The following is a 27,147-nucleotide window of genomic DNA, read 5'->3' as shown; positions in this document are numbered from 1 at the left end:
TGAAGGTTACGAAGGCTGTGGCAGCGCCAACAGGCAGGACGATGGTGCACAAGACAGAGCTACGGCAGCGCCAGTAGTCCGTCAAGGATGAGTTCCTCTTTACGTCTCTCGACTCCAAGATACAACTGCCTTCCTGCTCTGGAGCTGCCCCAGTTATAGGGCTGGTGTGCTTTGATGTCCGGACCCTCGCACTTGGAGGTCGGGAGGTCCGGGATGAGTGAGTCCAGACACCCAGCAGGGGGGTGGAGCCGGCGCCCGGGGAGGCGATGGGCGAGCGGCACTTGGCGGGGGAGAGCCATCGACACCTCTTTCTCCCATTGACTTGCCAAGTAGCCCGCTCACCTCCTGGGTGGATGGTGGTGCCGGGATGTCTGAGGCCTGGCCAGGCCCAGGGTTGAGGTCGATCGGGGGCCAGGCGGCCTCGTGGTGGAGTGTCCAAGATGGCGCCCCAGGATGGGCGCGAGGGCCGGCAGTGGATCGGACCCACGAGGTTGACATGCTCGAGGGCAGGGGTCCCTGAGGGGACAGGGGACGTGCAATGGTGGTGTGTGGTACGTGCGGGCCCGGACTCGGGCCTGGTTGGGCCGGGGGAGAGCGGCCCTTCATGGGGCCTGTCCAACACACTGCTTGTGCCCTCACCTATTACATCACTCATGACATGTTCATAACATTCCTAATGGCATCATTTAATATACGACTGTGTGGGTGGCTTCTCATAATAACAGACGAAAGGGTCTTGAATATTATTCAGAATAGATATTCCCTTCGTTTCATGTCCCCTCCTTCCTCTATTCCGCCAAGGTAAGCACCAGCTTATCAGCAAGATATGCTACAAAAGGAAGGCACTACAGAAAAATGATGTGGAGGAGGTTCCTTTTCACTAAAAAGGATTGGTACTTTCTGGTTCAAAAGAACAGTGCAGACCCATTCTCGATCTCGGAATACTGAGCAAATACAATAGACAGACCCGTCCAGGATTTCACGATTTGCAAAAAAAATCATGGCATCAGCACTTTTGGAAAAATGCTGCAATTTTTTTTTACAAAAGTGCCCGCAAAATAGGTTAAAAAAAATCACTCTCTCTTTACTGGCTCTGTGCTGCCACTAAGCCCAGTAAAAGGAGGGTGAGCAGCAGGTATGTTAAATTCCTTGGTCGGCTGTCTTTGAAACGCGCCTAGCCTCCTCCTGAACAATTAGCCTGCAGGCCGACTCACATCGTTGTGTGCCCCCTGTGGACCCTTGAAAGGCTCTCCTGCACCCCACCCTCCACTGCACCTCGCTCCCTCGGTTCCCCACTTCATAAGAGAGATCCCTGGATTTATTAAATATGTGAAAAGTTTTAAATTGTAGCTTAATAAAGGGAAGAAAACTAAAACAATCAGGTCATTGTTTCTTATAATACGGACCAGGAAGGTCTTATCTACCTTCAACAAAGCAGTCTATTTCTAGATGGATTGTATCTTGCATATTGTTTTCAAACCAGTTAGCTATGAAGCCCCTCCCTTGTAGACACTAAAACAAATTCTACAAGAGGAAAAGCTGCTACAATAGCTTTACTCAGAACTATTTAGAGATTTGTAAGGCTGCTACCAGGAAATCTGTTCACACTTTCACTAGACATTGTCTAGATTCAGTCTCCAGAATTCAAGTGGGGCAGGCTTTTTTTGAGGAATCTTTTCAGGTGACTGTTGATCTGTCTCTATTTCTGGTCTGCCTTATGCATGGGATGAGCCTGCTATTTTATTCAATGCTTGTGTCTACTATGTGGATCTGCCGGAAGAGAAGGAAAAGTTACTCACCTATAACTGCATTTTTCTTACAAGGGAATTCTCATCATTCCTAAGCAATCCTCCCACCTCCCCGGACAACATTATTTCCAGCTATCAGCAATTTCCACCCAGGATCCTCTTATTTTCTGTAAAAACTACGTGATCTAACCGTCACCTGTGGGGCATGATGGGATATAGGATGTACTGTGAAGCTCTTAAATGAAATTGTCGCAGGGATTCCGTTCTCCTACAGAACTGTGCATAGAAACTTGGAACCTCAGTGAATTAGGGTGTACCAAAACTCACCTTAGTACCCAAAATCCCCTACCAGACTAGCTACAGTGTCTCATTGGTTATCACAGACTCCCAATGTTTAGACAAACCAGAACATGGACTTAGTACACCTCGGGTAACGTGGAACACATGAATACTCTTTCGTTATACAATCATTTCAATCCAGAACACGGAGTAAATGAGGACGTAATGTTTATTCACTAATGCAGTGTTCTCAAACGCAGTATCTTAGCTAATACAAGCAAACATATTATAAGAAACAAAGTAATCAGCATAGTCACTAGTCCATAGAATACGAAAGGTGAAAGCATGTTAAAATGCTAAAATGAATAGGGTTAAACAACACCTAATTCTCACCCTCCCTAGCTAGTATATTATATTATATCTAAGAAGGTCTCTTTGGGTTTTAGCAGGGCAGGCCCATACCTCAGATCCTAGTGGTAAGGGATCACATCATCTTCCACCAGCTCTCTGCATGCGAAGCACCATCAAGTGTGTGTGTGTATGCTCTTGTGCAAAGCAATATAAAAACGCGCCTAAAGCCAGAATTTGGCTGCAGCTGCATGTATGTTATGTCTAGGAAGGTGCGAAGATCAGACCTCACAACAACCACTGTGTCGAGTTATCCTTGAAGGCTTCAGCACTCATTGTACAGACACAGCTCACTAAGCAAAGTTGATATCCGAGTAACAACATATTATTCGTGCGTGAATCAAAACATTCTACTAGGCTCAAAGCTAAAGCAACAGCTATGTGTCGTGTGCAGAAGCAGCAGAAAGGTTAAATGGCGTTTAAACTCCTAATAAGCTCATGCTAACTTAACACAGCATATAGGCAAAGCATATCTATATGACAAAATCTTTTCTATTCCCTGCATTGCATGGTATTGCCTAACACTGACCTTCATTGCTGTTAGACGGACCGGGAGGGTCGGCCGAGGACAAGGGGAGAGGTCTCCGGGGAGAGCCGTCTCCAGCGATCGCACAGACAAGTAACTTCCCCCCCACAGACGGACACCACACCAGGATAAGGTTCAACGATACTTTATCAGCAATTCTTTAGGTACGGTAGAAGTATACAAGGAGGTCTGGACTCAGGGGTCCCCTCGATTCTGGTCTCTGGATTGGGAAAAGGGTAGCGGGACAGTCTTGTTACCAATAGATGAAAATAGCTCTCAATCCTCGAGCTCGGCGTTCTAGATGATCGGGCCGCGGCGGAGCCAGCAGGTCCCGAGATGGATGAAGGAAGCGACGGTCCGCGGCGGAGCCAGCAGGTCCCAGTGAAGATGGTGGTTACAAACGGTCCGCGGCCACGCCAGCAGGTCCCGACGACGATGAAGGTTACGAAGGTTACGGCAGCGCCAGCAGGCAGGACGAAGGTTCGCAAGGCAGGGCTACGGCAGCGCCAGTAGTCCGACAAGGATGAGTTCTTCACTGCGTCTCTCGACTCCAGGATACAACTGCCTTCCTGCTCTGGAGCTGCCCCAGTTATAGGGCTAGTGCGCTTTGATGTCCGGACCCTCGCACTTGGAGGTTGGGGGGTCCGGGATGAAGGGGTCCAGACACCCAGCAGGGGGGTGGAGCCAGCGCCCGGGGAGGTTGTGGCGAGCGGCACCTGGCGAGGGAGAACCATTGACACCTCTTTCTCCCATTGACCTGCCAAGTAGTCCGCTCACCTCCTGGGTGGATGGTGGTGCCAGGATGTCTGAGGCCTAGCCAGGCCCAGGGTTGGGTCGATCGGGGGCCACGCGGCCTCGTGGCGGAGTGTCCAAGATGGCGCCCAGGCTGGGCGCGCGGGCCAGTAATGGATCGGGCCCACGAGGTCGATATGTTCAGAGGCAAGGGTCCCGGAGGGGACGGAAAACGTGAAGGGGTGGTGTGTGACACTTGAGGGACCGGGCTCGGGCCTGGTCGGGCAGAGGGGGAGCGGCCCTTCACGTGGCCTGTCCAACATGCGTCCCCCCCAGCTGAAGGCGGGGAGAGTCACCCATCCTCTTGGGGACTCTCCTCGTCGAGGCGGAAAAACCGGGACAGGCCATCTGCGTTGGCGTGATCTGGCCCAGGCCGGTGTTCAACAGTGAAGTCCATCCCTTGTAGGGAGATGGACCAACGTAGAAGTTTTGGGTTTTCCCCCCGCATCTGCATCAGCCACTGCAGGGGTCGATGGTCGGTCTGCACCCGGAAGTGGGTGCCAAAGAGGTAGGGCCGGAGCTTTTTGAGGGCCCATACCACGGCGAAGGCCTCCCTCTCGATGGTGCTCCAGCGTTGTTCTCGAGGTAGGAGTCGCCTGCTGATGAAGGCCACTGGCTGATCAAGGCCTTCGGTGTTCAATTGAGACAGGACCGCCCCAATGCCGTGGTCGGAGGCATCCGTCTGGACGACGAATTCCCGGCTGTAGTCGGGGGCCTGGAGCACAGGGGCGGAGCACATGGCGGCCTTCAGTTGTTTGAAGGCTGTTTGACAATCGGGGGTCCAGTTGACCTTCTTGGGCTGATTTTTGGACGTGAGCTCTGTGAGGGGCCCCACTATGGTACCATAGTCTTTCACGAACCGTCTGTAATAGCCCGTGAGTCCCAAAAAGGCGCGGACCTCGGTCTGGGTGACGGGAGGCTGCCAGGACTGGATGGCGGCAATTTTGAGCTGCAGAGGGGCCACCAGGCCGCTTCCCACCTGGTGTCCGAGGTAGGTTACGGACCCCTGACCAATTTGGCATTGGCTGGCCTTGATCGTGAGGCCAGCTTGCTGAAGGGCCTGTAGCACCGCTCGGAGGTGGTGGAGGTGGTCGGACCAGTGGTGGCTGTACACAGCGATGTCGTCTAGGTAGGCGGCGCTGAATCCTTCGAGCCCGGCCAAGACCTGGTTGACTAGCCGCTGAGCGCAGGGCTCGGTGGGGGACATCACCCATACCTGTTGTCCGGGTTCAAATTCGATGGAGGAGGCATTTCGGTCATACCACTTTTTCATGTCCTCTTGACTGGCCTCCAAGTTTGCTTTTGCCAGCTCTCTGAACCGTCGGGTCTGGTTGCGGAGGGTTAGTAGGTATTTGAAGACATCTGGGGGGTTCTTTAGAGGGGGCATTTCCCAGCCTTCCTTGACTAGACTGAGAGGCCCCCGTACGGGGTGTCCATACAATAACTCAAACGGGCTGAAGCCGAGGGACTTCTGGGGGACCTCTCGATAGGCGAAGAGGAGGCACGGCAGCAGCACATCCCACTGGCGACGGAGGGGCTCTTCCAACCCCCCAATCATCCCTTTGAGCGTGCGGTTGAACCGCTCAACGAGTCCGTTTCCTTGAGGGTGATAGGGGGTCGTGAATTGCTAGGTGACCCCACACTGTTGCCAGAGGGACTTTATATATTTGGAAATAAAGTTTGTGCCCCTGTCGCTGACGACTTCTCTGGGGAAGCCCACACGGGAGAAGATCCCCATCAGGGCCCGGCCGACCACCGGGGCTGTCACAGTTCGCAGGGGAATAGCCTCGGGGTAGCGGGTGGCGTGGTCCACTAGTACCAGGATGAACCGATGTCCTTGTTTTGTACGGGGGTCCAGGGGCCCCACAATGTCTATCCCGACCCTCTCGAACGGGGTGGTGACCACGGGAAATGGTTGCAGGGGGGCCTTTAGTTTGCGGCCGCTCTTTCCGCTGGCTTGGCACGTGGGGCAAGATCGGCAATGCTGGAGTACATCATTCCTCATTTTGGGCCAGAAGAAGTGGGTTACTAGGCGGCTGTAGGTTTTATCCTGACCCAGGTGTCCAGCCAGGGGGACATCGTGGGCCAGGTTTAGCAAGAAGTCTCTAAAACGGAGGGGCACCACTAGCACTCGGCTGGCCCCCAACTCCGCGATCCTTTGTTCACTGTATAGCAGATCATTGTCCAGTAGACCCAATGTGTTCCGGAGGTATCCCCTGCGCTCTGGGCGAGGGCTTGTTGGCGGAGTCCCTCGAGGGAGGGACAGGTCTTTTGCTCTTGGCGAAACTGTTCCTGTGTGGGTCCCCCCTCTTGATGCCACTGGTCGAGGCCAGCGAGGTCCGGAGGTTGAGCTGGTTCTGGGCGGACGGCACGGTCGGTGTCTTCGACGGGGGCGACCGGGGGAGGAGGCGCCGGCCATTCGGGTTCCTCTTGTCGGGGATTGGCAAGGGCGGCCATGGACCGGGTGGTGACGCACGCCCAGTCCAGGACGCCCAACATCCCCAGGTGTTCTCTTCGTTCTACGGCTGCCCAGGGAGAGCTTTCAAGGTCATTCCCCAGGAGACAGTCTACGGGAGCATCATCTCGGACCGTTACTTTCAACATGCCGGAGACCCCTCCCCATTCGAAAGGGACGCAGGCCATCCGACACAGACTTTCCGAGTTATCGGCTGAACGGACAGGGCAGAGAATGTTTGGTATGAACTGTTCTGGGGTCACCAGGTAACAGCGGACGGCTGTTACACTGGCCCCGGTGTCACGGAGGGCTTCGGCCTGGCGTCCATTGATGCTCACCCATTGGCTGTACTTCCGGGTGTTGGCGGGTAGGGGGACCCGCGGGACCATGTCTTTCCCCCCTAAGCATGCTAAAGTCATGGCGGCTGGCTCCCATTCTTGATGCTCTTGTTCGTATTCTTCCTGCTCCTCGGCGATCTGTTCTTCCCCTAGGGCAGCAGCGGCCACTTGGCGGGGTCTTGGGCTCTGGTACTGCGGGCAATTTGGGTCGTTTGCATAGTGGCCGACTCGTTGGCATCGGTGACACGTGACATTGGCTCTGTATCCCGGTCGCGCCGGGGTGCTGCCCCGGTTGGCCGGGGGGGTGCTGCCCCGGTTGGCCGGGGGGGTGGTGCTGGTAGCGGGGGCGACCGGAGCGTTGTCTTTTCCTCGCCCTTGGCCCCCCCCCTCCTCCTCGGGGACGGTGTTGACCGTTGTTGTTCCGGTTTTGTTCATAGGACCCATTTCGGCCCACTCTGGTGATTTCCCACCGGTCAGCCTCGGCTGCGAGCTGCCGTGGATCAGTCAATTTGCTGTCGAGGAGGTGCTGCCGGAGCTCAATGAAGCAATTGTTTGATAGATGCTCCCACACCATGAGGTTGAAGAGTTGTTCGTACGTTGTGACATTGCTTCCTTTGATCCAGCCCTCGAAGGCTCGGCTAAAGTAGTTCACGTAGTCCACCCAAGTTGTACCCGGGATGCGGGTGCAGTCTCGGAACCTCTGACGGTACATCTCGGGTGTGAGCCCATAGCGGGTGAGGAGGGCAGCTTTCATGTGGTCATAGGAGGTCATCTGATGGTCCGGGAGCTGTAGCAGGGCATCGCGGCCCTCATTGAGGAATCTCCCCCATAGACCGGCTCCCCAATCGCTTCGGTCGATCCGGTGGGCGGTCATAGCGATTTCGTAGGCCTTGAACCATTGCTGGATGTCGTCCTCTCGGAAGTATTCTCGAACGACATCCTTGGGGATGTGTACCTTTTTCTCTGTTGCCCCTGGGTCGCAGGGTTGCTCGGGCACCCCTAATTCTCTGTTCTGCTTGCGTAAGTCTATCTCAGCTAGTTTGCGCTCGTGTTCATACGCCAGCCTCTTTTCCTCGAGCTCCCTTTGTCTCTGTTTTTCCTCTCTTTCTTCGCGGAGACGCAGGTGCTCTAAGCTTATTTTTTGTTCGGCCAGTTTAAGTTCAATATCCATTTTGAGCCGGGCCATTTCTAGTTCATGTAGTCGTGTTCTTTCTCGTTCCTGGATCTCGTCTTGCGAGAGACCCGTTCTTTGCTCCTCGGGGGCCGTGGTGTTTTTCCCTACTGCTGCGATGTTTTGGTCGGTGGTTCCCACGGCCCCGGTTTCTGCCCAGGACTCTAGGGCCTGCTTGAAATCGTCTTTGGTACTTAGACCGGTGGTAGCGATACCTAGTTCGATGCAGAATTGTTTTAGTTCACGATGGCTGTACTCGTTCAATTTCTCCATTTGAAATTTCTCGGTGGATCCGCTTTCTTTGGTTGTCATTGTGATTTCGTCGTGGGGTGAGCTACTCTCTGTACGATTATGCGGTGATTCGGATCGCGCCGCTGGCCACCAATGTTAGACGGACCGGGAGGGTCGGCCGAGGACAAGGGGAGAGGTCTCCGGGGAGAGCCGTCTCCAGCGATCGCACAGACAAGTAACTTCCCCCCCACAGACGGACACCACACCAGGATAAGGTTCAACGATACTTTATCAGCAATTCTTTAGGTACGGTAGAAGTATACAAGGAGGTCTGGACTCAGGGGTCCCCTCGATTCTGGTCTCTGGATTGGGAAAAGGGTAGCGGGACAGTCTTGTTACCAATAGATGAAAATAGCTCTCAATCCTCGAGCTCGGCGTTCTAGATGATCGGGCCGCGGCGGAGCCAGCAGGTCCCGAGATGGATGAAGGAAGCGACGGTCCGCGGCGAGCCAGCAGGTCCCGGTGAAGATGGTGGTTACAAACGGTCCGCGGCCACGCCAGCAGGTCCCGACGACGATGAAGGTTACGAAGGTTACGGCAGCGCCAGCAGGCAGGACGAAGGTTCGCAAGGCAGGGCTACGGCAGCGCCAGTAGTTCGACAAGGATGAGTTCTTCACTGCGTCTCTCGACTCCAGGATACAACTGCCTTCCTGCTCTGGAGCTGCCCCAGTTATAGGGCTAGTGCGCTTTGATGTCCGGACCCTCGCACTTGGAGGTTGGGGGGTCCGGGATGAAGGGGTCCAGACACCCAGCAGGGGGGTGGAGCCAGCGCCCGGGGAGGTTGTGGCGAGCGGCCCCTGGCGAGGGAGAACCATCGACACCTCTTTCTCCCATTGACCTGCCAAGTAGTCCGCTCACCTCCTGGGTGGATGGTGGTGCCAGGATGTCTGAGGCCTAGCCAGGCCCAGGGTTGGGTCGATCGGGGGCCACGCGGCCTCGTGGCGGAGTGTCCAAGATGGCGCCCTGGCTGGGCGCGCGGGCCAGTAATGGATCGGGCCCACGAGGTCGATATGTTCAGAGGCAAGGGTCCCGGAGGGGACGGAAAACGTGAAGGGGTGGTGTGTGACACTTGAGGGACCGGGCTCGGGCCTGGTCGGGCAGAGGGGGAGCGGCCCTTCACGTGGCCTGTCCAACAATTGCTTTACTTTTTCCTTTTAATTAAGTATGGAAGATTGTCTATTGTAACTTTTTCTCTTTGGTGGCTACCTTAATGTAATTGGTTTATTTTTAAAATGTTAAATTAAATCTAGCATCCCTGTGCAGGACTATTCAGTGCTTATGGCTATGATGAGGATTCCCCTGGAAGAGAGCTAGTCTGCCAGGTGTGTCATTTTTCCTTCAAAATGAACCAATCAGGTCTATAGCTTTCATCAATGGCTTGTCACCTTAACCAACCCAGACCTGCAAAGATCAGGTATACCATAATAAAATTATAACTGTACAAAATTATAGTTGTAAAAACAATATAACCTACCCTTAAGATTGCCCATCTACTAATAACATAGTGCAAATTCTCTGTTGTCAAAGGTTTTAAGAGTCGGTCACTAACACTAAACCCTAGCCAACCACGGTACTTGTGAAATTCCTTGTAACAAAGTATCTACCTTGGTTGTTTGTACAGAGTAACAATAATCCACCACTAAAAGCCTATTAACACGTGTTTCACGATAAGCAAGTAAGGCCTACTGGCATCATAGGTTTATATAATAAGCAGATCAAACTATGGACTCTGACATAACGTTTCCCAAAAAGCCTATGGCCTCTACCAATACAGCCCTACTGAAGCGTGCATAAGGTGGCAACCACACTGCATAGAGTAAGAAAATTACAAATATGTACAAAGTTTTATTTGACAAAACAATATTCAATCTCCCTCTAAAGGGCATAAGAATGATTATGACTGTGAAAATCTTCTACCCGCAGTTTGGCAGAGTGCGTGACCAATACACCTTGCATACTGCTATAACCTGTGAGATTTCATGTAACCAAATACCTGTATATAGTATGTAAGAGTGTAATTTAACCCACCTTTAAAAGCTTATTGGCTTTTACAAATGCCTTTCATAAAAAATAAGCTATTCCTACTGCCTCAGTCATAACTTTTAATAAAAAATGGTCAGATCTATGGCATTGGGCATAACGTTTCCCAGTGAACCAGTCAGATCCTAAGTCTTTATCTTTGGCTTGTCACCATAATAATTCCGGCCTTTTGTATTGAGCAAATGTTTTTACACAAAGCAACCCATCAGACTACAGTCATAACATCACAAACGTGTACATCATTACAGTTGGCTAAGGAAAATACTGCCTCCTAAAAGGGGCTAAACTGAATTATCAAAGTGAAATCTTCTGTCGGCCTGGTTTGATAGAGGGGGTAATTAATACCAAAACATTTTACTTAATTCTGTAATCTATTCAAACCCATGTGCCACAATAACCCACCTGCAGGATTGAATAGAGAGTAATGACAATCTAACCTTAAATGCATATTCACTTTAACATATGCTTTACAAGATACATGTGTCAGTCTTTGTTGTAACCTTTCATAACAAACAGATCAGGCCTATAGTATTTCTCAGAGGCATGCCTCCATAACCAAGCATAAGCTTTCCAGACAAGGCAAAAGTACAGTACAAGCAGGGTCTTTCGGTGGAAGCAAACGTCTGCTTATTCAGAGGCTGTCCTCAGCAGAAACAACATGTGGCCAGAACCTAGACCCCTCTCGAAGTGGCACTTCTGTAGGTTATTTTTCTGCTGATCACATGAGGTCAGGCGACAGCTGCACTCTCAAGCCAGGCTTAAAAGCAGCACTAGAAGAGGTGACACACCTAGAACACTCAGTATTTTCCTCATTCCGGAAACCGACAAGACATTAAGCTGTATTCTGCAATCAACATTCAGGACAGCAACACAAGATGGAATTCCAGTGCTGCAAGAACTCGACTCCTTGGCAACCAAAGTCTTAAAGGATGCAGGGTATTTATTTCCTTTCAGTGCCCTCAAAGCACAGACAGCAACCCCGGTTTGTGATGAGCGGCAAACATTATCAATTCAAAGTACTTCCTTTCAGCATAGTGGGTGTTTACAAAATGACTAGCAGTAGTAGCAACGCATATTAGGGGACATACTACGAGTTCACATATAAATCAACAATGTGGTGATTCATGTGCTATACCAGGTGGAATTTAACACCTTAACTGCGGCCGATATTTCGGCGCAGTGCGGGTGTTCTAATATAAGGGGGAACTGTTACTTTCCAAAACACCCAAAAAAATAATAAATGTGCTTACCTTAATGTTTGCTTCTAATACTTTATCAATAATCGTGCCACTGTCTTTTGATCCAAATCGCCAGGCAACGTTCCTATTCATCTTTTTTTTCCTGAACCTTACAGCGATACCTGAGAGGTTATTCCAGTCTCCATTTGTCAAGAGATGCCTGAAATGTTATTGTCCGCAAATAGAGAGCTTTTGTAGATGGAAAAGAGCTTTAGTGACTTTTGTATAGGTTGCTATGGGAACACATCTGTCTAAACAAGGATTTTCCAAATGGTTTGTATCCTATATTGTTTTTGCTCATAAGACCCTAGACAAATTTATCAGTGGAAGAGTTTGAGCTTTTTCTACAAGAGGAATGGCATACACAGTAGCTGTTTGCTGGGATTGTACTGCAAGATATATTTAATGCTGTAACATGGAAGTCTACATGTGTGTTTGCCAGACATTACTGCATTAAGATAAAGTCTAGATCTGCGATGGAAGGGGGACGGGTGCTATTACAAAGTGTGTTCGCATAATGGTTGCCTCATTCCTGCCTTCAGATATTTATTTATGATAATTTCACTGCTTTTAAAATATATTCAAGATTGTTAATCGACAAAAGTGTTGAATGGCAAAGGGTACCTACATCTAACTACAGATCTTGTGCATGGCTATCTTTCATAGATTCACATGATATCCTTCTTTCTTATAATGAAACTCATGTATGCAAAATCTGCTGAGCTACAAAAAAATCTGTAGTTGGAAACTATGAGGGAAGTAGGGATGGGTGCATTTCCCTCTGAATGGCCACACTGAGGATCATACAACTAGGGGGATAAGTTGTGTGTTTTGGCTGAAGGCTTTAAACAAGTTAACATAACCTGGGGTGAGTATGATTCTGCTTTGTAGGAACAGAAAAACTTCCACTACCACAGTTAAGGTGTGTTGAGACTAAAGTCTTCGGCACGACACTGAAAAGGTGTGCGGTTCTGCTCAGCTATTTTTTTCAAATGATTCACTGTCTGAGACAACAGACCATCTCGGTTTACGTACAGAATTTGGTACAACATCCCTGCATCCATCAGGAGGAGCGCCCCAACCCAGTTCATATTTAGGAAAGTGCGGTGGACATACTACAGACGCAGCGCAACCCCCCCCGCCCCCTCTCTTGGAATACTGCAACCCTTTCAATCACGTTTCAGTAGTAACTTCGCCCTTTTACAGTGCTTTGCTGCCCTTTGGTTAGGGTCACACTGCCACAAATACTGCATGCATCTTGTGAACTTAGGACTCACCCATGTCTTTTTGCACTGGGCCTCATCACAGCTATATTCTGGCAACTGTGCACTCCTAAAGAGCACCGTATTCTGAGAATTGGTGGCCTTCCCAATCAGATGTCAGAATACTGCAAAGCATGTGGCTAGCAATGAATGTCAAGTTTGAAAACTTACAGGTAACTACCTATTATATGCGTTTCTATGGAAGAAGTATACATTTATTAGCTCCATGTCATCATTTTATCTGATATTCCTGGGTTGGCCTTTTTCTAGCCCAACAAATAAAAGCGTGTTAAAAAACACTCGATGCACAGATCTGATAATTAAGGACAACGAAATCTGGGATGGTGGCCCCAATTTTCAAGGCCGGTTTAGTCTCAGGCTGTTGCACGTAATCACACATATGCTACATTTGTTCCCCACTACTCCCTTGTTTGCCACCGCTATTGTGAAACTGGCTGTCTGCCAAAAATATTCATTTTATTAAAAACATGTACATTAAAGAATACAGCATTGGCAATTCTGTAGTATATCTGAAGGAGGGGAGTTTGACTTTTTCATAGCAGTGAATCAAGTAAGGCAGAAACAATGTGGGCAGCCCAACATGGTAATAAATAAAGAGGAAGCGCATGCTCTTTGGAGTAGTTACCCAGTCACTGATTCTGAGCAGATTCCTTTTTTAAGTACCTTTCATATGTCCAGACCAGCCTATTGAAAGATGGTTGTCCAATGAGCGTCAATCGCTGTCCTCCGCCGACTCAGTCAGGCCTAGGTTGTCCTTGTAACATTGCGCCATTGTCCTCAGTTCCTGCAGAGCTTCAAGATAGTCCTCTTGCTCAAGTCCTCTTGTGAAGTAGCTGTCCCAGCGCCTCACATCCAGTTTACTGACCTCATTGTGGAGGGCCTGCAGAGTGCCTTGTAGCACAGAGGACGACTGCAGCGATGTCAAGACCGGGATGCTCTCCACTGCTGAAAGAAGAACATACAGGCCAATTAACCTCACTTTAATTAAAGAGAAGCTTTTGAGATTGAGAAACAATGTGCCTTTATCCAACCAAAGGCCACAAATGATTCGCTCTTTCACAATAGGGGTGTCTGAGGTTACAAAGTTTTTCTCTCGAGAGCCTCCCATAATTCTCACAGATGCTAAACTTACTCTATAGTAATTTGCAAACATTTTTGTTGTGATTTTTTAAAGTTCTTTAAAACTAAAATTAGGTCTTTCACTACCCTCCCATTTTTAAGTTGATGCAAGAACGGGATTACCAACATACAGTTTTAAAGTTACAAGCAAAATGGTTTTGCGGTTAACTCACGAGAAAATGGCGTATCTGTAATCAACCCAAATTGGCTCTCACAAGGAATTATTACCAGGTAGAATGGAAAAACTATTGCGTGTCTAGATGTAGAAGCAAAAAACTTTGCAGACTGTAAGAAGGCCAATAATCAGAATCTACGCAATACTTTACCTTGGCCACATAAGCTTCACATTCCCATATTCAGCAGTTAATGCAGAAGCAATTACCAAAGAAGCACCGCTCCCTGGTGCATGAATGAGTTGTAAACTTAAGAGAAGCCTTACTTGCTGGGGGGTTGAGAGCGTGTTCGATGATGAAACCATTCCGATTTATATCCGGTGAGAAAAACTGCGGGAAAGGTGGTCGCACCCGGACAGGACTCTGGACGACATGTGAGGCACTGCCAGAAGACAAAATACTGTCACTTGTGGTTGCCAGAAAGATCAAAATAGCCATCTTAAGTAGTCATTAGAAGAGTTGTCCTCCAGGAATAGAGTAAGACCAAGCAAGAGAAACACTGTAGTCAGGAAATATTCAACAACAAACCAGTACTAACCCCAATGTTTGTGGGTACAGAGAATGCAAAAACTCTTCCAGGAGCTCATCTTGAGTTTGGTACATGCTTGGCGGATAAGTCCCTCGACGGTGAAAACTACACAAAGCGAGAACGAAAATAAGCAGCTCAAAGGTAAAGTATTTCTGGCATCACATTGAATACAAAGCATAGCAATACAGGGCAGGTCATTGCATGGTCCAAACATCAAGAAGCACACACCCAACCCAGGGTCTGAAACTGTGAACATGTGCACAGAAGATGCACTTGGGTGGATGCTACCAGCATCAATCCATCTGGGGCAAAGCATTCCTTCTTTGGGCCAGCGCCTAAAGGAAAACATCTTTGACTTTAAAGCTACACCTCATAGCAAGCATTTCAAAGCTCTTTGCATCCACATGCCGTGGCCTTCTAGACACCTGCATACTAGTGGGTCTCACTGCTCCATGCCAAGGAAAGTGATCCCGGGCCAATTTAGAGTGTAAGATCATTTCAGCCTCTGTACACGAAAGAAATGCCATGCCACAAAGAATTAGATGACTCTCCAGTTCCTAACATTCTTGTACTGAAAGATGCAACCAGGAAGAGAGTATAAACTAGGGGACTGTGAGATCCCAAATAGTTAGATATGTGTAATTTTTGTCAATCAGATTAAATGTTTTCCATGTTCAAGTTAAGTGGTGGCATGAAAAAATGGAAGTTACCTTGTGGCTAGATCACCGGCAACTACAAGAACCGGGTGGCGGTCTGGCTAGCTAGATCTCGCACAAAATGGCCGTACCATTTAGTTGGAAGATGCTGATGTAATCTAATGTACACATTTATTGTGGAATGCAATCTTTATGAAAAGTCAGCCCTTAAAGTTGAGAAATTAACAAAAGGTGGGGAAAGGAGAAAGAAAGATACAGCTTTGTCACTGCTTACCTGCTCCGGCTCTCTCTTCTGATCCCCCTCAGCACCACTGACTGAGCAAAACACTGGCTCTCGGTCTGCTGCACGCAGGATAATGGCTGCCATGGAGCTTTTTCCTGGGTGCTGCACAGCGCTTCTGCAAGGGAGCCAGACTCCTGTATGGGGAACGGCATGGAGCCCCACGCAGTCACCACCTACGATAAAACGTACAAGTGAGAGAAAGACACTAGGGTTCACACTCACACTGACCCTTCCCCCCGCCACTGCGCAAGAAGCGATTGCAGATAATATGTAATCTTTCCAATAACGCTGGCTCGCCTGGGTCTGAAATTCTGACTCAGGGGTGCTTGTTGCAATGGCTGTCAATGATCAAATGCTGTGTCTGACCTTGGCTCAAAGCTGTGACTCACAGGTCTAATGGTGTTGTTAACCCAATGAGTAAATCTTGATTGAACCAGAGACACCAGAAGCACCCACCTAATTTTGAAAGCATACTGGAGTTCTCTGTAGCTTAATCTATCAGATAATTTCCTCCAGCTGCCTCTTCTCTTCCTTCCCATAATTATGCACACTTTCATTATGTCCATCCCTGCCAACCCATTTTGCTTTGCCTGTAGTCTTTTTCTTCCTGGGTCTCTCCAGGCTACATCCCACCCTTTTGATATATATTCCACCCGTGTTCCAGTTTGGACACCTGTACAGGTGACCATCCTCAAGACGCTCCATAAACTCAGTCTTCATGAGCGGCTTCTACTTTTTGCCTCAACTTCGCTGCCACAATTGCGTGCTTTGTCTACAACTTCTTCTATACATCCCACTTCTTCTACACATCCCACTTCTTCACAGGCTGGCCCATTTCCTCCCATGCTACTCAGTTACTCTTCCTAACTCCATATCTACATTCTCAGACTTAACTTGGGATGTGGTTAGGCGGTTGCAATGGATATGCGATTTTGTTGTGGGACGCATGTAATATAATGGGATATATACATACATACACCTCTTATTATCCCAGAAATTGCACAACAGCTTGTTTTAGTAGCCCTTGTTAATTAGGTTTCCATACCCGTAACTGTAATTTTGGACATTTCATCAAAATGGTTAATTTGGACAACATTGTATGGTAAGGAGAACCTAAAATCACTGGAAACCAGGCATACCTATCAACTGCTACAAATCAAAATTATTATGGGACACTATCAATTACTCATCGACTAAATACCAGCTTCATTCTTAACAATAAATGATGTGAGAAGATGGCCTGGTATATGATGTTCACTATTCTAGTGAGCATCTTGCACAAGTCCAAACAACCCTTATGGTGATGGTTGTAAAGTCAACATTATAGACCAGCTATCCTAGGGGTAGCATGGACAAAGCAGTCTTAAGCTAAACTCAAGAGGGCATGTGAAGCCAGCTGTTTTACCATATGAAATCCCTTTAATACCAAATGAAAGGACACCACACAAGATATATATTGAAAATATATATGTATTTATTTATAAACAAACACCTGAACTCTTTATGAGCACAGAAGCACAAGCGCAAAACAAGTAACTTAATAGAATAGACAAAAGTTGCACAATTATGGATAGGGCGGGGTGGCCCGTCAAACCATATATTAAAAAAGTTGTATAAGTACCACGACACGAACAATGGTAAGTCCTAGGGCCTTGGGAATCGCTGGGGCTACACTGAGCTAACAATAGTTAGGGAGCAGGAGGCCCACAGGAGGAGTGTGCAGGGTCTAAACGCACACGAGTGTACACATTGAAGTCAATGGGTGCGTAAAAGTTATAAGGTTAAAAAATTAAGATCCTTCCGACTGGAATAGAACTTAACCACTTGAAACTAGGACACTAGGGATGTAAACCTCTACAGGAGCACCGTAGTACTCGTGTTACCTAACCCACAGGAAGCGGGTGCACAGGTTCAAAAGTGTGTCGGGTTTCGTTGTGGAGAGCTATGGAGCCTTGGAGTGAAGATGCTGCAGGCGGCCAGAAGAGAAGAGTCCGGGTGGATCCAAGGGTGGATCGAAGATGTAGAGGACCTGAAAGCAGAGGGGACAGAGTCTGGGTCACTAGCCAGTGACCAGCGTGGAACCAGGCGATGTCAGGATGCGATCAGGTGCTGATGGGAAGCTTGTCTCTGCAGCCACGCAGTCCAGGAGTCATTGACGACGACCAGGATGGAGTCACAAGCGGTCCCACAAAGGCTCTCGCTGTTGGCGGTGTCGGCTTCAAGATTGGAGGCAACAAGCCTTGGCAAAGGCAACCCACGCAGGAATCGATGTAGGCTTCATACTCAGACCAGCAAGGTCTGAGGGACTGCTTCTTTTCAGGGAAGCAGGGGCCAGTCTGGAGCAACCAGACCAGCGGTGTAGTTTCTCGTATTCGTCGCCAAGATGGCCACTAGCCAACGGGCAAGTGACCGGGCAGACGCGTCGAGCAGGAAAATGCAAAATGGCCCCACGCAGAACTCATGGAGTGTGCAGGGCTGATCTTCGGTGCAGATGCTGTCCGGGGCTTCTCAATCCCCAATGCACAGCTTCGAGGAGGCCTCGGGGGCTGCACAGTTAGCAGGTCGCATACTTTTCAAGATGGCCGGTCCCACGTCCCTCGTCGCCTCCACAGGTCTCAGCTTTGCAGGGACTGTGGTTCGGGCTCTTGGATGTCTGGGAATCCGGTTGTCGTCAGGCTCTGGGCTCGGGCTCCGGCGAGAGGCGGCGGAAAAGCAAGTCGTCGATCGCTGGATGGTGCCTGCTTGTGCAGGGTGGTCACTCCTTGACCACAAGGGAGATTCTTCAGTCGTCTTCTTCCAAAGTACAGTGATGAAGGTCCAGAGTTTCGTTTCAAAGTTTCAGTCAGGATAATCTAAAGTCCTAGTGACTCAGCTCCTACCTATATACTGATCTTAGGGGCTGGATTACCTGCTAGGTCCCTCCTATGGGTGGGACCAGGGAAGGGGGCGGTTACACCCCTTTCCCTTTGTCCAGTTTCGCGCTGGGGCAGGGAAGCCCCAGCATCGGTTTGAACTGGACTATGCATGGGACACCTTGTGTGCCCCGGGCATGTCTCAATCCTTTGAGCCCTCCCTGTCCCAATACACAAAATCCTTTCTGGGGTGGTGCTAGCACCTCCCAAGGCAGGAAACCTATTGTCCAAGCCTCCCTCGCTGGAAGGACTCCCAGCAGCAGGAGGTCAGACTTCTGTCTGTGGCAGCAGCATCCATTTTGTGATGCTGAGGCTCTGGTTAACTTTAACCGGTAATAGTTAGAACAGTATGTCTTCTCCCTCTAGAAGGGTGGAATGCTACCCCCGTTGCCACGACTGGCGAGGGGGTAGTATTCCAAATCGTATGACACCTTACTCGACATGTTTCGATAAAGCCAAACCATAGTTAGCATCTAACCACAAGGATTATAATGCACTTAAGAGTATATGGTATGGCAATATCCCAAAACAGCTAAGGGACATGGTTCAGAAAGCTAAAGACAGGCTCAGCTCATGCTAGAGCACCATCTCACATAAAACCAAACACTCTGCCTCCAGGATTTTTAAGGCCTGCCATAGGAGTGAGTTATAGGTGTATATGTGGCCAGACATAAGGTTAGATATAGGTATACTATATCTAAGCCAGGGGTGATTACACCACCTTGCCCCAGCTGAATGATCAGCCAGTTGTGTCGATTTGAATGGCCAGCCAGGGGTGGCAAAAGATATGCTGCAGCCCCTGGTAGTCCTTGGATACACCTATGTCCTGGGTACCTATGGTACACTGTACAGGGGCTCACAGGGTGATCCAATATCCAATTGGTAATGCAACCAAAGTGCATTGTAGTGAATTTTAGAGAGAGAACAGCTGGGCTGTGGGTCTGATTAGCAGGCCCACAGCCACATTAAGTCGAAAACCAGTGAAGCAAAAAAGCAAAAAGTGGGGTGACCATAGAAAAGCAGACCCTACTCTCCTACAAATGATGATTGTTATATCGGTATAATTACCACAACATCTTAATATTTGTCATTATTACATGAATCCTCAAATTAAGAGATAAAAATCCAGCTAACTATCATAAAGTTGATATTTTCAAAGAAATAATATAAATCAGACCTAATTTACATAATTTAAAGAATAACTGTTCAGCCATACATATATATATTGTTAGACGGACCGGGAGGGTCGGCCGAGTATAAGGGGAGAGGTCTCCAGGGAGAGCCGTCTCCAGCGATCGTACAGACAAGTAACTTCCCCCCCACAGACGGACACCACACAAGGATAAGGTTAAACGATACTTTATCAGCAATTCTTCGAGTACGGTCAAATGATACAAGGAGGTCTGGACTCAGGGGTCCCCTCGGTTCGGGTCTCTGGTGGGGAAAAGGGGTAGCGGGACAGTCTTGTTACCAATTGGGTGGATGGATAGCTCTCAATCCTCGAGCTCGGCGTTCTAGATGGTCGGGCCGCGGCGGAGCCAGCAGGTCCCGATGAAGATGGTGGTACAAACGGTCCGCGGCCACGCCAGCAGGTCCCGACGACGATGAAGGTTTACGGAGGTTGCGGCAGCGCCAGCAGGCAGGACGATAGTTCACAAGGTAGGGCTACGGCAGCGCCAGTAGTCCGTCAAGGATGAGTTCTTCTCTGCGTCTCTCGACTCCAGGATACAACTGCCTTCCTGCTCTGGAGCTGCCTCAGTTATAGGGCTGTTGCCCTTTGATGTCCGGACCCTCGCACTTGGAGGTCGGGGGGTCCAGGATGAGGGAGTCCAGCCACCCAGCAGGAGGGTGGAGCCAGCGCCCGGGGAGGCTGGGGGCGAGCGGTACCTGGCGGGGGAGAGCCATCGACACCTCTTTCTCCCATTGACCTGCCAAGTAGTCCGCTCACCTCCTGGGTGGATGGTGGTGCCGGGATGTCTGAGGCCTGGCCAGGCCCAGGGTTAGGGTCGATCGGAGGCCACGCGGCCTCGTGGTGCAGTGTCCAAGATGGCGCCCAGGTCGGGCGCGCGGGCCAGTAGGGGATCGGGCCCAAGAGGTCGAGATGTTCAGAGGCAGGGGTCCCGGAGGGGACGGAAAACGTGGAGTGGTGGTGTGTAACACTTGAGGGACCGGGCTCGGGCCTGGTCGGGCAGAGGGGGAGCGGGCCCTTCATGTGGCCTGTCCAACATGCGTCCCCCCCAGCTGAAGGCGGGGAGAGTCACCCATCCTCTTGGGGACTCTCCTCGTCGAGGCGGAAAAAGCGTGACAGGCCATCCGCGTTGGCGTGGTCTTGTCCAGGTCGATGTTCCACAGTGAAGTCCATCCCCTGTAGGGAGATGGACCAACGTAGTAGTTTTGGGTTCTCCCCCCGCATCTGCATCAGCCACTGCAGGGGTCGATGATCGGTCTGTACCCGAAAGTGTGTGCCAAAGAGATAGGGCCGGAGCTTTTTGAGGGCCCATACCACGGCGAAGGCCTCCCTCTTGATGGTGCTCCAGCGTTGTTCTCGAGGCAGGAGTCGTCTGCTGATGAAGGCCACTGGCTGATCAAGGCCTTCGGGGTTCAATTGAGACAGGACCGCCCCAATGCCGTGGTCGGAGGCATCCGTCTGGACGACGAATTCCCGGCTGTAGTCGGGGGCCTGGAGCACAGGGGCGGAGCACATGGCGGCCTTCAGTTGTTCGAAGGCTGTTTGACAATCTGGGGTCCAGTTGACCTTCTTTGGTTGATTTTTGGACGTGAGTTCTGTGAGGGGCCCCACTATGCTACCATAGTCCTTCACGAACCGTCGGTAATAGCCCGTGAGTCCCAGAAAGGCGCGTACCTCGGTCTGGGTGATGGGGGGCTGCCAGGACTGGATGGCGGCGATCTTGAGCTGCAGAGGGGCCACCAGGCCGCTTCCCACCTGGTGTCCGAGGTAGGTCACGGACCCCTGACCAATCTGGCATTTGCTGGCCTTGATCGTGAGGCCAGCTTGCTGAAGGGCCTGTAGCACCTCTCGGAGGTGGTGGAGGTGGTCGGACCAGTGGTGGCTGTATACAGCGATGTCGTCTAGGTAGGCGGCACTGAATCCTTCGAGTCCGGCCAAGACCTGATTAACGAGTCGCTGAAACGTTGCTGGGGCATTCTTCATGCCGAAGGGCATGACCTTGAAATGATAATGGCCGTCAGGAGTGGAAAACGCAGATCGTTCTTGGGCCCGGGGTGTGAGGCCGATCTGCCAGTAGCCCGCCGTCAGGTCGAAAATGCTGAGGTAGCGGGCAGCTCCCATGCGGTCGATTAGTTCATCTGCCCGGGGGATGGGATGTGCGTCTGTTCTGGTGACCGCATTCAAGCCCCGGTAGTCGACGCAGAACCGGAGTTCCGGTGTGGTGCCGGGGGTGGCTGCTTTGGGGACCAGTACTACTGGGCTGGCCCAGGGGCTGTCTGAGGGCTCAATGACCCCGAGCGTGAGCATCTTGGTTACTTCTTCTTGGATGCAGGCCCGTACCCGATCTGGTACGCAGTAGGCCCGGTGGCGGATAGGGGGGCTGTCCCCCGTGTCCACGTCGTGCACACACCAGGGGGTGACACCTGGGGTGAGGGAGAACAGGCTGGCGAACTGCAGCAGAAGGTCTCGACATTCTTGGCGTTGTTCCAGGGTGAGGGCCTCCGAGAGTCGGACCCCGTCCACGGAGCCGTCTTTCTCCCGAGTCCGTAGGAGGTCAGGGAGGGGTTCGGAGTCTTCTTCGGCTCCATTGTCTGTGGCCATCAGGAGGCTGAGTTCTGAACGCACGAAATGGGGTTTCAGTCTATTAGCGTGGAGGACCCGGAGGGGGTTCCGTGAAGATCCCATGTCGATGAGATAGGTGACAGGGCCCTTGCGCTCGACTACTTTGAAGGGCCCCGTCCACTTGTCTTGCAGGGCGCATGGTTCGGTGGGGGACATTACCCATACTTGTTGGCCGGGTTCAAATTCGATGGAGGAGGCATTTTGGTCATACCACTTTTTCATGTCCTCTTGACTGGCCTCCAAGTTTGCTTTCGCTATCTCCCTGAACCGTCGGGTCTGGTTGCGGAGGGTTAGGAGGTATTTGAAGACATCTGGAGGGTTCTTTAGAGGGGGCATTTCCCAGCCTTCCTTGACTAGGCTGAGCGGCCCCCGTACGGGGTGTCCATACAACAGTTCAAACGGGCTGAAGCCGAAGGACTTCTGGGGGACTTCTCGATATGCGAAGAGGAGGCACGGCAGTAGCACATCCCACTGGCGACGGAGGGGCTCTTCCAACCCCCCAATCATCCCTTTGAGCGTGCGGTTGAACCGCTCCACGAGTCCGTTTCCTTGAGGGTGATAGGGGGTCGTGAATCGGTAGGTGACCCCACACTGTTGCCAGAGGGACTTCATATATTTTGAAATAAAGTTCGTGCCTCTGTCGCTGACGACTTCTCGGGGGAAGCCCACACGGGAGAAGATCCCCATCAGGGCCCGGCCGACTACCGGGGCTGTCACAGTTCGCAGGGGAACAGCCTCGGGGTAGCGGGTGGCGTGGTCCACCAGTACCAGGATGAACCGATGTCCTTGTGCTGTACGGGGGTCCAGGGGCCCCACAATGTCTATCCCGACCCTCTCGAACGGGGTGGTGACCACTGGAAATGGTTGCAGGGGGGCTTTTAGTTTGCGGCCGCTCTTCCCACTGGCTTGGCACGTGGGGCAAGATCGGCAATGCTGGAGTACATCATTCCTCATTTTAGGCCAGAAGAAGTGGGTCACTAGGCGGCTGTAAGTTTTATCCTGACCCAGGTGCCCAGCCAGGGGGACATCGTGGGCCAGATTGAGCAAGAAGTCTCTAAAACGGAGGGGCACCACTAGCACTCGACTGGCCCCCAACTCCGCGATCCTTTGTTCACTGTATAACAGATCATTGTCCCAATAGACCCAATGTGTTCCGGAGGTATCCCCTGCGCTCTGGGCGAGGGCTTGTTGGCGGAGTCCCTCGAGGGAGGGACAGGTCTTCTGCTCTTGGCGAAACTGCTCCTGTGTGGGCCCCCCCTCTTGATGCCACTGGTCGAGGCCAGAGAGGTCCGGAGGTTGAGCTGGTTCTGGGGGGACGGCACGGTCGGCGTCTTCTACTGGAGCGACCGGGGGAGGAGGCGCCGGCCATTCAGGTTCCTCGGGTCGGAGATTGGCACGGGCGGCCATGGACCGGGTGGTGACGCACGCCCAGTCCGGGATGCCCAACATCCCCAGGTGTTCTCTTCGTTCTACGGCTGCCCACGGAGAGCTTTCAAGGTCATTCCCCAGGAGGCAGTCTACGGGAGCATCATCTCGGACCGTCACCTTCAACATGCCGGAGACTCCTCCCCATTCGAAAGGGACGCAGGCCATCCGACACAGACTCTCCGAGTTATCGGCTGAACGGACAGGGCAGAGATTATTTGGTAGGAACTGTTCTGGGGTCACCAGGTGACAGCGGACGGCTGTTACACTGGCCCCGGTGTCACGGAGGACTTCGGCCCGGCGTCCATTGATGCTCACCCATTGACTGTACTTCCGGGTGTTAGCGGGTAGGGGGACCCGCGGGACCATGTCTTTCCCCCCTAAGCAGGCTAGAGCCATGGCGGCTGGCTCCCATTCTTGATATTCTTGCTCATATTCTTCTTGTTCCTCGGAGATCTGTTCTTCCCCCAGGGCAGCAGCAGCCACCTGGCGGGGTCTCGGGCTCTGGTTCTGTGGGCAATTCGGGTCGTTTGCGTAGTGGCCGACTCGCTGGCATCGGTGACACGTGACATTGGCCCTATATCCCGGTCGTGCCGGGGTGCTGCCCCGGTTGGCCGGAGGAGTGGTGCTGGCAGCGGGGGCGGCCGGAGTGCTGTCTCTTCCTCTTCCTTGGCCCCCTCCTCCTCCTCCTCGGGGACGGTGCTGACCGTGGTGGTTTCGGTTCTGTTCATAGGACCCATTTCGGCCCACTCTGGTGATTTCCCACCGGTCAGCTTCGGCTGCGAGCTGCCGTGGATCAGTCAATTTGCTGTCGAGGAGGTGCTGCCGGAGCTCGATGAAGCAATTGTTTGACAGATGCTCCCACACCATGAGATTGAAGAGCTGTTCGTAAGTTGTGACATTGCTTCCTTTGATCCAACCCTCGAAGGCTCTGCTGAAATAGTTAACGTACTCCACCCAAGTTGTACCCGGGATGCGGGTGCAGTCTCTGAACCTCTGGCGGTACATCTCGGGTGTGAGCCCATAGCGGGTGAGGAGGGCCGCTTTCATGTGGTCATAGGAGGTCATCAGATGGTCCGGGAGCTGTAGCAGGGCATCGCGGCCCTCATTGAGGAATCTCCCCCATAGACCGGCTCCCCAGTCGCTTCGATCGATCCGGTGGGAGGTCATAGCTATTTCGTAGGCCTTGAACCATTGTTGGATGTCGTCCTCTCGGAAGTATTCTCGAACGACATCCTTGGGGATGTGTACCTTCTTATCTGTTGCTCCCGGGGTGCGGGGTTGCTCGGTCGCCCCTGATTCCTTGTTCTGCTTGCGTAAGTCTATCTCAGCTAATTTGCGCTCATGTTCATATGCCAGTCTTTTTTCCTCGAGCTCTCTTTGTCTCTGTTTTTCCTCTCTTTCTTCTCGGAGCCTCAGATGTTCTAAGTTCAGTTTCTGTTCGGCCAACTTGAGTTCACCATCCATTTTGAGCCGGGCCATTTCTAGTTCATGTAGTCTTGTTCTTTCTCGTTCCTGGATCTCGTCTTGCGAGAGGCCCGTTCTTCGCTCCTCGGGAGCCGCGGTGTCTTTTTCTACTGCTGCGATATTTTGGTCCGGGGGTCTGACGGCCCCGGTTTCTGCCCAGGACTCCAGGGCCTGCTTGAAATCATCTTTGGTACTTAGACCGGTGGTAGCGATACCTAGTTCGATGCAGAATTGTTTTAATTCACGATGGCTGTATTCTTCCAATTTCTCCATCTGAAATTTCTCGGTGGATCCGCTTTCTTTGGTTGTCATCGTGATTTCGTCGTGGGGTGAGCTACTCTCTGTACGATTATGCGGTGATTCGGATCGCGCCGCTGGCCACCAATGTTAGACGGACCGGGAGGGTCGGCCGAGTATAAGGGGAGAGGTCTCCAGGGAGAGCCGTCTCCAGCGATCGTACAGACAAGTAACTTCCCCCCCACAGACGGACACCACACAAGGATAAGGTTAAACGATACTTTATCAGCAATTCTTCGAGTACGGTCAAATGATACAAGGAGGTCTGGACTCAGGGGTCCCCTCGGTTCAGGTCTCTGGTGGGGAAAAGGGGTAGCGGGACAGTCTTGTTACCAATTGAGTGGATGGATAGCTCTCAATCCTCGAGCTCGGCGTTCTAGATGGTCGGGCCGCGGCGGAGCCAGCAGGTCCCGAGATGGTTGAAGGTAGCGACGGTCCGTGGCGGAGCCAGCAGGTCCCGATGAAGATGGTGGTACAAACGGTCCGCGGCCACGCCAGCAGGTCCCGACGACGATGAAGGTTTACGGAGGTTGCGGCAGCGCCAGCAGGCAGGACGATAGTTCACAAGGTAGGGCTACGGCAGCGCCAGTAGTCCGTCAAGGATGAGTTCTTCTCTGCGTCTCTCGACTCCAGGATACAACTGCCTTCCTGCTCTGGAGCTGCCTCAGTTATAGGGCTGTTGCCCTTTGATGTCCGGACCCTCGCACTTGGAGGTCGGGGGGTCCAGGATGAGGGAGTCCAGCCACCCAGCAGGGGGGTGGAGCCAGCGCCCGGGGAGGCTGGGGGCGAGCGGTACCTGGCGGGGGAGAGCCATCGACACCTCTTTCTCCCATTGACCTGCCAAGTAGTCCGCTCACCTCCTGGGTGGATGGTGGTGCCGGGATGTCTGAGGCCTGGCCAGGCCCAGGGTTAGGGTCGATCGGAGGCCACGCGGCCTCGTGGTGCAGTGTCCAAGATGGCGCCCAGGTCGGGCGCGCGGGCCAGTAGGGGATCGGGCCCAAGAGGTCGAGATGTTCAGAGGCAGGGGTCCCGGAGGGGACGGAAAACATGGAGTGGTGGTGTGTAACACTTGAGGGACCGGGCTCGGGCCTGGTCGGGCAGAGGGGGAGCGGGCCCTTCATGTGGCCTGTCCAACATATATATATATATATATATAAGCAAGAGTGTGAACAACATACTAGTAGGCTGTAAACACTGTAGAATCTTCTCTTGTAAGAAAGAAACTGTTCTTGAATATTTCAACTTATCTGTTGAAAGTTATTATATTGGGAGATCATGTTCATTTTAGTTTGGCTGGGTTTAGTAAGTTATCTAGTGGTGGAACAAGACCAGGACTGTGGCGCATCCACAAATTAACTTCCTGCTAAACCTGAAGGAGGGAGGGCAAGAACAAGGAACACCATATATCATGGAAGTAATTTACAATTACGCTCTACTCCTCCTTCTAACCGGTGGGTGGGAACCTGATCCCACAGCCCCAAAAATATCAAGAGAGATAGGCCAGACCAACTACAAGCAAACAGGCCTAACATTGCTGTGCTGAACTGAGTGAACCCAGAGTCATCTTTAGACCTAAACCTCCACACCCGACCCATGGGTGAATCCCACTGGCAGAATCCTCTGCATCGACTTCACTACATTGACAATGGCACTGACGTGTTAGGTTTAAGGGTTGAGTAGTAGTTTGGTTTAGATTTAGGCTAAAATTTGGTGTTCGGATTAAGGTTTATTAGGGGTAGATTTAAAAGTAGCATACGGGTCAGTCAGAAGCAAAATAAAAATGCGGAGTGGCTGAGGTTCAGGGCTCGGCAGGCAATAGGCTAAGAGGTGGATTTAGATTTAGGTGAAGGTTAGTGGTAAGTGTGAAATGCTAAAGTTAAGCTTAGGATAATGGGTAGGTTTAATG

The 27,147-nt window shown here is 51.4% G+C and overlaps 1 protein-coding gene across 3 annotated transcripts in view; it reads right to left on the bottom strand.

Annotated features, from left to right (window-relative positions):
* The window catches only part of MSTO1 (misato mitochondrial distribution and morphology regulator 1), a 255,728-nt gene that overhangs the window by 143,962 nt on the left and 84,619 nt on the right, over window positions 1-27,147 (bottom strand). For 2 of the 3 annotated variants that reach the window (XM_086947417.1, XM_086947416.1), the window contains exons 11-14: window positions 15,321-15,502; window positions 14,400-14,495; window positions 14,128-14,243; window positions 13,011-13,514 (exon numbers count right to left, since the gene is read on the bottom strand). In XM_086947417.1, coding sequence (XP_086803543.1) covers window positions 13,282-13,514; window positions 14,128-14,243; window positions 14,400-14,495; window positions 15,321-15,502 — 627 coding nt within the window. In that variant the 3' untranslated portion in view covers window positions 13,011-13,281. Of the gene's footprint in view, window positions 1-13,010; window positions 13,515-14,127; window positions 14,244-14,399; window positions 14,496-15,320; window positions 15,503-27,147 lie in introns of those variants that run through there. The other variant, XM_086947418.1, reaches the window with a different exon arrangement.

This window comes from Lissotriton vulgaris, chromosome 12, assembly GCF_964263255.1.
Source record: "Lissotriton vulgaris chromosome 12, aLisVul1.2, whole genome shotgun sequence".
NCBI lineage: Eukaryota > Metazoa > Chordata > Amphibia > Caudata > Salamandridae > Lissotriton > Lissotriton vulgaris.
The sequence above is the reverse complement of the archived record's forward strand: the minus strand, read 5'-3'. Positions and strand labels throughout refer to the sequence as shown.